Genomic DNA, 13,377 nt, shown 5'->3' on the forward strand with positions numbered 1-13,377 from the left:
CATTTTTGCAATTCAGCTCAACATTTCTGTGCTTTGTAAATTTATACCAGCTTGACTTTTCCATTGAGCCGATTATAACATTACCTAGTTCCCTCAGATCTTACGAGTAACACAAATTCTTTAACACATGCTTATTTTTATAACTATATGAGTCATGAGTGTGCTTTATTCTGAAAATTATATTTTAATAGAAGTGACATTAATAGAAGAAGGAGCCATTGCTATAGTAAATTTACAAAAAGAGAATTAAATAGGAGTTTCAAGAGAGATAAAAAGAAGAGAAAAGGATGATGAGACAGAAAACGAAATGCAGTGGCTGTTTGCAGAGAGGAATAGGAGAGGAAGGACACCTGTACAAAGAGTAGTAGCCATCAGGCAGCGACAGGGACAGAAAGCCAGTCACCTAAGGAGAGGACAGTTCTATTTTGTTCTGTTCTGCCTCATATTTTGATGGTTGTTATCTTAATTTTTTAGCACAGTGTAGAAAAAATGGCTGTGAAACCAAATGCACAGGACAATTAAAGGAGGTGACTTCATCCAGGCTGAGGCAACAGAGAAAATTCATTAACAAGCAATGTCTCCAGGCAAAATAAGGGGCCTGAAGATTTGCAAAACAGCTAAACCAGGTGGTCATTCCAGTCCCCCAAGAGCCTGTGGGAGCCTGTATGGCTGACTCACCTGAGTCTTGTGGGCAGGGCCTGCCTTTTCAGTGAGCCCACTGTCGTAGCACGAAGGGCGGGGTGTCAGACCTGTGACTGTTTCCTAGGAGCACTTACTAGAAAGCAACTTTCCCTGGCTTAGACGCCAAGAATTGAGTCTCCTATAATTCCACAGCAACTACATTTATTGGTGACTCCATGTCAGAAGATGATCAGAGGAAACAACAAAAATCACTCCCCACCTTACAAACCAACTACTTCATTCTTTAGAGTCAAACAAGCTTTCTTTGTTCTCTTGGGGTCATTTTCTCCAGAGGCAGGGACCACGGCAACTTCAGTGCCCCTCCCCAGGGGTGCTCCATTCTGATCACCCTCAGTGGTACTGTAAGGGACAAGACCCTTGGCCCCTGGAGATTCACTGAAAATCACTGGCATGAGGCAGATTGATTGACAGAAGAAAAGGAGCAGGCACTTCTTTAACGCGTGTCCTCACGAGCCTTCATAATGAAGACCCAACCCCCAGTGAGGTGCTGAAGCTCATATACCGTCTTGAGGTTACAGAAGGAACGTGGGCTCAGAGCATGGCCCCAAATGGGTCACATGGTAAATCCAGACTGCAGTGGGAGGAAAGGCTATGGGGGGAGAAAGAAGCAGCTTGGCAAGCACAGGTGGTCTTGTTTGTTCACAAAACCTCTCACCCAGCATGCTCTCAGAAAGAACAGGTGATAATTGTCTTTTTCAGAGCTCTGAGGTGTCATACTCAGTTACTCTTCCCTGGTTCCTGATGAGGGAAGGTCTGGCTGCATTAAAGCAAATTCTCTACAGACGCAAATCTCCGCCACCAAAGACAGCCTCACAGGGTCACTTCTGATGGCTGCCCTCTGGCAGCCATCTCAGAATATGCCGAAGAAATATATTTGGGGGTAAAATATTTTTATTTCCTTCAATATCTGATCAAGTGCCTCATCCTCCACCATCCCCAAGGTGGTGTCTGATCATTCCGGGCCGTCTTCAGCAGGATCCTATTAGGCTGCTTTGGCCAAAACCCTTTTACCCCTGATGGTTCAGACCTCCTGCTAATTTCCTACCTCCTGACCCTCAGGCTTTTTGGCTGTAAATGTCCACTTGCCCACGCAGTGCTGGAACTTGAGCCAAACCTCTCTGCCCCACTGCAAGACCTGTTTCCATGGTCCCTAAACCTATTGCAATGGTCCCGAAGAAAGCCTCCCTTACCATACTTTAACGAAGACATTGAATTTTTTTCTAACACAGCAATGCACACTTGTGGATTTTTCTAACTCTTTGGAGTCAGCTCTACCTTCCACACAGACAACTCATTCTCTCATTTACCATTCACCCACCCACATCACTACGTTAAAACAGCAGTTTTGTCTGCTTTGTCAAAGGTTAGATGGCTATATGAAGATGGTTTTGTATCTGGATTCTTGATTCTGTTCCACTGGTCTGTGTCCCTGTTCTTGTGCCAATACCAAGCTGTTTTAATAACCACAGCCTTGTAGTATAGATTGAAGTCTGGTAAATTAATACCTCCCATTTTGTTCTTATTGCCTAAAATTGCTTTTGCTAAACAGGGTCTTCTCTGGTTCCATACAAAGCATAAAATTATTTTTTCTATATCTGTGAAAAAATGATGTTGGTAATTTAATAGGGATTGCATTGAATCTGTAGATCACTTTGGGTAGTATAGACATTTTAACAATGTTGATTCTTCCAATCCATGAGCATGGTATGGTTTTCCAGCTGTTTGCTCTGCGACTTTCTTCACCAGTGTTTCATAGTTCTCCCTATAGAGGTCTTTTACCTCCTTAGTTAAATGTACTCCTAGGTACTTTATTGTCTTTGTTGCTATTGTGAAAGGTATTGAGTCTTTGATTTGGTTCTCAGTTTGACTGTCATTGGCATATAGGAAAGGATCCTTATTAAATAAATGGTGCTGGGAAAACTGGATAGCCACATGTAGAAGACTGCAACAGGACCACACCTTTCACCTCTCACAAAAATCAAATTATGGTGGGTAACCAACTTAAACCTAAGGTGCAAAACTATTAGAATTCCAGAAGAAAATGTGGGAAAAACTCTTATAGACATTGGCCTGGGCAAAGAATTTATGAAGAAGACCCCAAAGGCAGTCACAGCAACAACAAAAATAAATAAATGGGACCTGATCCAATTAACAAGCTTCTGCATAACCAAAGAAACTGTCACAAGAGCAGACAACCTACAGAATGGGAAAATATTTTTGCATGCTACACATCCAATAAAGGACTGATAACCAGAATCTATTTAGAAATCAGGAAAATCAGCAAGAAAAAATTAAACAACACTATTAAAAAGTGGGTAAAGGACATGAACAGAAACTTTTCAAAAGAAGACAGAAAAATGGCCAACAAACATGAAAATATGCTCAACATCTCTAATCATCAGGGAAATGCAAATCAAAACCACAATGAGATATCACTTAACTCCAGTGAGAATGGCCTGTATCAAAAAGTCCCATAATAATAAATGTTGGCGTGGATTGAGAGAGACAGGAACACCCATATATTGCTGGTGGGACTGTAAACTAGTCCAACCTCTGTGAAAAGCTTTATGGAGATACCTTAAACAGATACAAGTAGACCTACCATTAGATCAAGCAGTCCCATTACTGGGCATCTACCCAAAGGAACAAAAGACATTCTATAAAAAAGGCATCTGCACCTGAATGTTTATAGCAGCACAATTCACAATTGCAAAGACATGGAAACAACCCAAGTGCCCATGAATGCATGAGTGGATAAATAAAATTTGGCATATATGTACCATAGAGTACTACTCAGCTATAAGAAATAATGTTAACATAGCACCTCTTGTATTTTCCTGGATAGAGCTGGAACCCATTCTACTAAGTGAAGTATCCCAGGAATGGAAAAATAAGCACCACATGTACTCACCATCAAATTGGTTTCACTGATCATCACCTAAGAGCACATATAGGAATAACATTAATTGGGTGTCGGGCAGATGGTGGGGGAGGGGATGGGTGTATACATACATAATGAGTGCGATGCGCATGGTCTGGGGAATGGACACGCTTGAAGCTGTGACTCAGGGGGTGGAGGCAAGGGCAATATACACAGCTAAACTTTTGTAAGCCCATAATATGCTGAAATTTAAAAAAAAGCAAAAAATAAAAGATTTGTTTCCTACTTGGCACTCTGGTATAAGTTGGTGGAAAATCATTTCTACAACTATTCATCCCACTGTTCTTTGGATCTGCTTTATAGATCAACGAGAGGGGTTTGGATGGGATGTGTTGCACATTTCATCATAAAACATACAACGTTGGAACTAACACAGCCTGCGGAAGTCCAGGAGAAGGAAAGTCAGTTGAGTTGCAGCCTAAGACCAGATCTGATCCCAGAATTCCAACGGTCACCACTGGCCCTGGTGGAGTCGAGGGACAGGGCCAGGGCAGGAGGCCCTGCAGATGCCCTTGTGCCTTCCCTACCTCGCTGTCCCCAGCAGCAGCCTTCTCAGTGCCCTCTTCACCTCCTTGTTTCTGAGGGTGTAGATCAGGGGGTTCAGAAGTGGGGTAACCATGTTGTAAAAGAGGGTGAGAAACTTGCCCTGGTCCCGAGAGGAGCTGGTTCCTGGTTGCATGTACATGTAGATGATGTTTCCATAGAAAAGTGAGACCACGGTGAGATGGGAGCCACAGGTGTTGAAGGCCTTTTGCCTCCCTGATGCCTACTTAATCTGCAACACAGCCCTCATGATATAACCATAAGTGACCAGGATGAACACCAAGGGGGACAGCACAATGCCGACCGCCAGGATAAAGACAGTGACTTCAATGGCTACAGTGTTGGCACAAGCCCTCTGGATCAGGGCTGGCATCTCACACAGGAAGTGTTCCACCTTGCGGTGCCCACAGCGAGGCAAGTGCAGGGTCACTGGAGACATGGCCAAGGAGTTGGCCACCCCACAGCCCCAGGCCACCGACACCAAGCCCTGGCAGAGCCTGGGATTCATGGTCACCGTGTAGCGTAGGGGCCTACAGACAGCAACAAACTGGTCATACGCCATGATGGCCAGGAGCAGCCACTCCACACCACCCAGCCCCAGGAACAGGAAGAGCTGGATGGCACAGCCCACGTAGCCGATGGTCTTGTCATGGCCATTAAGGTTGTAGAGCAGCTGGGGGATGGAGCTGGTGGTGAAACTGAGGTCCAGGAAGGAGAGGTGTGTGAGGAAGAAGTACATGGGGGTGTGCAGGTGGGGGTCCCGCCAGGACACCAGGATGATGGTGGTGTTGCCCACCAGGGTGAGGAGGTAGGCTATCAAGAGGGCCACGAAGAGGATCCTCTCCAGACGGGGGTTGTCAGAGAATCCCACAAGGATGAAATGGTCTGGGGAGCTGTCATTGGTTCCTTCCATCTCTACTGCCCCTGAACAGAAAGATCAACACTAATGATACCACCAGCTGACATTAGGGGAGCACTTACTATAAGCCCGTTGCTCTTCTCTGCTTTTACATTTATTCATTTAGCCCCAACAACAACAATATGGGGTTGCCACTATTATTATTTTCTCCAAACTTATAAAAAAGGAAACTAAGACATATGTGGGTTAAGAAAACTGTCGTATGTGGAAAGAGACAGAGCTGACTTTAAACCTAGGAAATACAGCTTAAAAGTTTTCATCCTTAACCACTGCTTGAAGTGTCTCTAACCCCAGTGAAGTGCAAGATAAATTCTGCCACGGCCCAACCATTCATTCTTCCAGAGACCCAGGTGACTAAGCTCCTGCCAAAAACCTCAAAGCCCCAACACGGAACCCTCAAATTATCTGTTAATATTAAAAGTATTCAGGAAATATCCATTATATGCAGAGCACTTTACTCTTGATCCCAAATAAACACCTCATTCATTTGGTCATCATTTTCAGGTAATTTTTAATTACCTGAGTAGATAAATGATAATATTACTAAAGCAACAGAACATGTAAAATATCTCTTTCTCCCTCTTAATTGGGTCTGGGACTGAAGAGATAGAATATGTTTTTTTTCTTCCAAAGTACTATATACTGCTTGAGGGGGAAAAAAATTGTAGCAGATAATAGAACTTTAATACAATAAATCATACATAGGTGTAGAAACATCTATCAAATTCCAAATTCAACAGTGCATCACATCTGAAGAAAAGCATATTTGATAAGATAAACCACAGTCTTACAGACAGATATAGACACAGATTCAATACATCTTGGGCTATAGCAACAAACTCCCCTGTTATAGTCACTTAGGCAGCATGACATGATTATGAGATCTCAGAGAGTTCATTTACCTTTTCATAGTTTTCTCATCTGAAATGGTAATAATCAAACCTTTACCCTACTTATTTCATTTTCAAATTATGAAAAATATATAAAATATATAAAGTTTTGGCATATATACCTGTGTGTGTGTATGTATAAAGGTTTCTATATATGTTAAACCAAATGTGTCACATGAACACAGAATAGAAAAATAAACCCATGAATTTAGGCAGGGAAATTCTGAATTAAAGAAAAAAAACTAATGAAAAGAAACTATCTTAACATATATCTAAACAGACTTTGAAAATATAGTAACTAAGACACGATAACTGACAAGGCACTTGTGGGGGAGGAGGGCAGTGTGGATCCCTTCTTTAGACTTACACCAAAACAAACTACAAATCTTACTTATGGAGACAGGTCTCCTGCTGCTGCCCTGGCTGGAGTGCAGTGGTGTGATCATAGCTCACTGCAGCCTCAAACTTCTGGGCTCAAGTGATCCTCCTACCTCAGCCTCCCAAACTGCTGGGAGTATAGGCATGACACACCATGCAAAAAATATATACAAACATTAAAAAATACAACTACTGTAATAAGAAAGCATGATAGGTTTTTATTTTTCTGATCTTTTTGGATCTAAGTAAACTTCCCAAGCCGAGTTTCAATTCTCAAAAACTTAAAAGCAAACTGTGGATAAATTTGGTTGCATATTTTTTAAAAATCAACACTCTAAAAAACACTACCAATGTCTAAAAATAATGACAATACTAAGAAAATTCAATGAGACAACAGCAAGGCTATCTTACTGAAGATTTTTTTTTCAAATTTTTGGCAAGAAAAAGATGTTACAAAATAAAAATAGGCAATGACTTGAAGAAGCAGTTCACAGGAAGATGAATGATTTACAGACAAATGACTTATACATATTAGAAATGTTCTCACTGATGATCGAGAATATAAAAATTAAAATATACATATAAAGACATTTGCTTTTCAGGTAGGTAGATACTGAAAAGTGTGGTAATATCCAGAGCTTGGAACAGTGTGGGAAATAAAGCCATCCTTATGAACTCTTGATAAGAGTTGAAATTGGAATAGTATCTTTGAAGAGATCTCAAAAAACAGATTACTGCTGAAAATACACATATACCTTCACATTGTACATGTTATTTTAACAAAAGAAATATCTGCCTTCCATAAAATTTAAAATTACATGTTTTTCTCCTGCCTAATTAATTCCACATTTAGCGTTCTGTCCTGCATTTATCAACCCTGGATCAGTAACTACACATCCTTAAAAGTCTTCATTATAGCATTGATTGAAATAGAAAATAGAAAGAATGTATATGTTTAATGTTACAGACATGATTTAATAGATAATGACACCATTATGAACTGGAAACAATTACTAAATTAGAATAAATATATATGTGACACCACCACGAATTTTGTCCAAAAAAAGATATTAATTTCAAACGAGTGTAAACCAGGCATGGTAGCTCACGCCTGTAATCTCAGCACTCTCGGAGGCCAAGGTGGGCAGATCATTTGAGCTCAGGAGTTCGAGACCAGACTGAGCAAGAGCGAGACCCCATCTCTACTAAAAATAGAAAAAAAAAAGATCTGGACAGCTAAAATTATATATATAGAAAAAAATTAGCCAGTCATGGTGGCACATGCCTGTAGTCCCAGCTACTCAGGAGGCTGAGGCAGGAGGATCCCTTGAGCCCAGGAGTCTGAGGTTGCTGTGAGCTACGCTGACGCCACGGCACTCTAGCTGGGCAATAGAGAGAGACTCTGTCTCAGAAAAAAAAAAAAAAAAAAATTCAAAGGAGTGGAAAGCAAGCTGTAATGTTCAGTGAGATTATATGTAGTGTGACTCCATTACCTTTGGTCACAAATTCTCTCTCCCTCTCTCTCTCTCTCCATACACACACACACACACACACACACACACACAGTCATGTGCTTCTGCATAACAACACTTTGGTCAACAAACCACATCTCTGGTGGTCCCATCTCCTCAAAAAGAGAGTCAGGCAGGTCCTTCAGGAGGGATCCAGAAGAGGCATCGTTATCATAGGAGACGACAGCTCCATGCATGTTATTGCCCATGAAGACCTTCCGGGGTGACAAGATGCGAGGTGGAAGACAGTGATATTGGTGATCCTGACCTTGTGCAGACCTAGGATGATGTGCGTGTTTGTGTCTTAGTTTCCTTTTTTTTTTATTTCAGCTCATCATGGGGGTACATAAGTTTAGGTCATATACATTGTCCATGTCCTGCCCATCCCCCCGAGTCAGAGTCCCAGGTGTGTCCGTTCTCATTCTCCAGACAGTGCGCCTGGCACTCATCATGTAGTCATACCTCCATCCCCTCCCCCCCCACCTCCTGGGGTCTGCACCTTCAAGCATGACCATTCCACAGAGGGTGTGCAACGCACTCGTCATGTAGGCATACACCCATCCCCTCCCCCTACCCCCCATCCCAGTCTGATATCCAATTGGTATCCTTCCCCGATGTACATTTAGGTGATGATCAGGGAAACCAGTTTTCTGGTGAGTACATGTGATGCTTGTTTTTCCATTCTTTGGATACTTCACTTAGTATAATGGGTTCCAGCTCTCTCCAGGAGAACCAAAGAGATGTCATATCATCGTTATTTCTTATAGCTGAGTAGTACTCCATGGTATACATATACCACAGTTTACTAATCCATTCGTGGATTGATGGGCACTTGGGTTGTTTCCACATCTTTGCGATTGTGAATTGTGCTGCTATAAACATTCGGGTACAGGTGTCTTTGTTAAAGAATGACTTTTGTTCTTCTGGGTATATGCCCAATAATGGGATTGCTGTATCAAATGGTAGGTCTACTTGAATCTGTTTAAGGTATCTCCATATTGCTTTCCATAGGGGTTGCACTAGTTTGCATTCCCACCAGCAGTGTATGAGTGTTCCTGTCTCTCCGCATCCACGCCAAAATGTGTTGTTTTGGGATTTTTTGATAAAGGCCATTCTCACCGGAGTTAAGTGGTATCTCATTGTGGTTTTGATTTGCATTTCCCTGATGAGTAGGGATGTTGAGCATTTTTTGATATGTTTTTTGGCCATTCTTATGTCTTCTTTTGAAAAATTTCTATTCATGTCCTTTGCCCATTTTTTGATAGGATTGTTTGATTTTTTCTTGCTGATTTTCCTGAGTTCTAAATAGATTCTTGTTATCAGTCTTTTATCTGATGTGTAGTATGCGAAAATTTTTTCCCGTTCTGTAGGCTGTCTGTTTATTTTCGTGACTATTTCTTTGGCTGTGCAGAAGTTTTTTAATTTAATCAGGTCCCATTCGTTTATTTTTGTTGTTGCTGCGATTGCCTTAGGGGTTTTCTTCATAAATTCTTTGCCTAGACCAATGTCTGTGAGAGTCTTTCCTACATTTTCTTCTAGAATTCTAATCGTTTCCCATTTAAGGTTTAAATCTGTTATCCACCGTGATTTGATTTTTGTGAGAGGTGAAATCTGTGGGTCCTGTTTCAGTCTTCTACATGTGGCTATCCAGTTTTCCCAAATCAGAGGCATTCATATATGCCAATACCATTCAATCGGAGAACCAAATTAAGGACTCAATACCTTTCAAAATAGCAACAAAGAAAATAAAATATCTAGGAATATATTTAACTAAAGAGGTAAAGGACCTCTATAAAGAGAACTATGAAACGCTAAGGAAGGAAATTGCAGAACACGTAAATAAGTGGAAATCCATACCATGCTCATGGATTGGAAGAATTAACATCGTTAAAATGTCTATACTACCCAAAGTAATCTATAGATTCAATGCAATTCCTATTAAATTACCAACATCATTTTTCACAGATTTAGAAAAAATAATTATACACTTTGTATGGAATCAGAGAAGACCCCGTATAGCAAAAGCAATCTTAAGCAATAAAAACAAAATGGGAGGTATTGATTTGCCAGACTTCAAACTATACTACAAAGCTGTGGTTCTTAAAACTGCTTGGTATTGGCACAAGGGCAGAGACACAGACCAGTGGAACAGAACAGAAAACCCAAATATAAAACCATCCTCATATAACCATCTAATCTTTGACAAAATAGACAAAAACATATTCTGGGGACAAGAGTCCCTATTCAATAAATGGTGTGTCTTAGTTTTCAACAAAAAAAGTTTAAAAAGTTAAAAAAATATAAATAGGAAAAAAAACTTCTAGAATAAGGATATAAAAAAGGATATTTTTGTACAGCTATACAATGTGTTGTGTTTTAAGCTAAGTGCTATTCCCAAAAAGTTAAAAAATTATTAGTTTTACAAAATAAAAAATTATAGTAAGTTAAGGTTGTTACTGAGAAAAGAAAATAATAATTTTATAAATTTATTTCAGGCTAGGTGCACAGTGTTTATCAAGTCTACAGGAGTGTTCAGTTATGTCCCAGTGATGACCCTCACATTCACTCACCACCCACTCACTGACTCACCCAGAGCAACTTCCAGTCCTGCAAGCTCCATTCGTAGCACCTGCCCAGTACAGGTGTACCAGATTTTACCTTTTATACTGTACTTTTACTGCACCGTTTCCATGTTTAGATGTGTTTAGATGCACAGATACTCACCGCCGTGTTCCAGCAGCCTACAGCATCCAGCACAGGCCCGTGCTGGGCAGGCTTGTGGCCCAGGAGGAACAGGCCACAGCACGTGGCTGTGTGCAGCAGACGCACCCCAGGATGTTCACACAATGACAAAATCACCTAATGACATGATTCTCAGAACATGTCGCCATCACCAAGCAACGCATGAATGTGTTTATGTTAAATTATAGCCCATATCTGCAAGTATGCACTGAATTGTTAAAACGACTCACTTCTAGAGAGTGAAATGGAGGTTAGGGGAGACTTTCATTTTTACATGATCCCTTTTTTTAATATAATAACCAATAATCACGGATTATTTTGAAATTAAAAAAAATACATATGTGAACTAAAATAAAATCCTAAGCCTGCTGTCAACTGAACAGAGCCCTTGTGGCCAACGGGAGCTGGAGCAACCCTGAGACTGAGTTCTTGGCTGTGAGGGGCAGGGAGGTCAGACACGCCTCTTTACACTCCCTCCCTTTGGGAGTTTTTACACAACAGTTGACCAGCACTGATGTGAAAACAGAGATCATAATGCTGACGAAACAGACTCTTTGTAACAATAAGATGCTGAATGATTCACAGGACCCAAGGCCATGCAGGGCAAAGGTCAAATCACCTGCAGGCCATCAATGTGCTTCACAGATCACTCGGGTCCCTATAGTGTGGCTTGTATCTATCTACAGCCTTCCTTATTTTAACTTAACACTTTCCAAGCCTTTGGACAAAGTTTTATTTCCTTAACCAACTACAAGTCAAAGAATCTTTGAAGCTACCTATAACCCGTAATACCCCACTTCCAGACATCCTGCCTGTTCAGGCCAAACCAATGTACACCTTCCATGTACTGATTCACGATTCTACCTAAAATTCCTATCTCCCTAAGATGCATGAAACTTAACTGTAACCCAACCACCTCAGGACCACTTCCTCAAGACTTCCGAGGCACAGATCCCTGGCCCTCAGTCACCCATAGTCAGCTCAGAATAAACCTCTTTATTCTAGAGTTTGGGTTTTTTTCTGTTAATGCACATATCCAGATACTTATAACATAATATGATATTAGGAAATTTTTCTACAAATCATTTTCTGGGTTTTTTAAAATGTGTTAATATATCTTTTAAGTTTACCATTCTCCTTTTCAGATATAGTTGTCTCATTTCCCTTAGTAATTTTTTTCTAAATATTAACAAACTGAAAAAAGAAAAAAGTAGGAAGAAAGACAGGAAAGTAGGAAGAAAAAAAAGACAAACAAATTTTCAATCACCATAAAAACGTGGTATTTTATAACAAAGTGCTACACAATTTCATAGCCCTAAAATTGTGAATCCTGTGAAATAAGAGAAAAGTTAAAACAAGGAGCTGAAAATAAGGTCAAATGCAGTGAAAGGACATGAGATTGGTTTTCATAACTCGAGTTCAGATCTTCTGACTCTTCCTGTTTTCTCAACTGTGATGTGAATGTAAGAATGACTTCCTCATAGGCAAGTTCTCAACAATAGAAAGGGAACATTAATGGCAATGCCTCCCATCTTGTCAGTTCTTAACCAAAATGCTGCCTCTTTCTCCCCTTATAAAATAAAGGGCTCCACTCACTCAGGCGTTCAACAAATATGTGTATATTGGCTGGCCAGAGGTCTGTCTTTATCGAAGCTCCCAGATTTGCATGAATGTACTTGTTCACACTTGAGTCTACTGAGCTAAGATGCTGTTTTTCAAAATGGGAAACAGACATTGTCTCTCTCTGTCTCCCCTCAAAGCAAACAAACAAACACAAGCTGGGCACTTGTCTTGCCACTGCAGCTCCGGAAGGGAGTATCCGTAAGCCCTGTTGCCAGCAGACACCTCTCTCCATGGAAGAAAGGGGTCCTACAGGGATACATGGTAACTTCACTTTCTGAAAGGTTCTCGGAAGGAACAAATACTTTCTCCCCCAAATTCAAACTTTGGGAAGAATATGGTTGGATTTCTTCCCTCTGGTAGAGCTCCTTGTTAGCATTGTAGCCAATATTTACAGCTCTCTTTGCCCCTGCCGAATTTACATCTTATACGGACCTTCTATAGCCACTGGAAATTTTGTCATATTTAAACTAATTATGTACCATTTCTTGAACATAGCAAATTATTCTGTATTTCCTATGAATTTGTCACTACTCTCCCAAGTTCCTCTCCTTGTGAAGGGAGAGACGGGGTGACATTTCATCACTTTGTCTTTCATACCTTGGCACAGAGTAGGAGCTCAGCTCAGGGAAGGAGTGATTGGTTGGTTCACTGACTAATGTGGCAGTTAGCGTCTTCCCTGCTATAGGGAAGCATCTCCTCCTCTGCGTGACTCAGCGCTAGAAACCCTGAAAGGCAGTGTCACACACCAAGCTGCAGGCACCTGAGTTCTCCCCACAAATGTGAATGGTGACCCACGGAAAGCTCAAGAAGTCAATCTAATCACTGAAGACATACAGTTTTTCAGATATGATGTTGCTGGAATTGAAGGTAGGGGAGCAGCTCACCCGCATGGAGGGGACTATTGCTTTGTAAAATGATTGTTTAACTTGAATATTTGCGTGTCTGTGCGCCCACAGTGTGTCAGGAGGTAAAATTTCCCTCTCCTTATGGTTGCTGATCAAACAGCCTGAGCAGCCACGCCCCCCAGACGCACTGCTCCGTCTCAGAAACCCTCACGCTCAGACCACGAGTCGACCACATGTACGTTTTTTCAGTTCCTGGAGGGTGAGGACAGTCATGGGATTAAAC

At 41.1% G+C, this 13,377-nt stretch overlaps 1 protein-coding gene across 1 annotated transcript; it reads right to left on the reverse strand.

The window, feature by feature from the left end:
• Positions 1-4,166: 4,166 nt before the first annotated feature.
• On the reverse strand, positions 4,167-5,099 carry LOC123649380 (olfactory receptor 2W3). The gene is given in 1 exon segment (XM_045567483.1): positions 4,167-5,099. A coding segment is annotated over 1 exon segment (933 nt).
• Positions 5,100-13,377: the final 8,278 nt, after the last annotated feature.

The sequence above is a fragment of the Lemur catta genome, chromosome 13, assembly GCF_020740605.2.
Source record: "Lemur catta isolate mLemCat1 chromosome 13, mLemCat1.pri, whole genome shotgun sequence".
NCBI classification, from domain to species: domain Eukaryota; kingdom Metazoa; phylum Chordata; class Mammalia; order Primates; family Lemuridae; genus Lemur; species Lemur catta.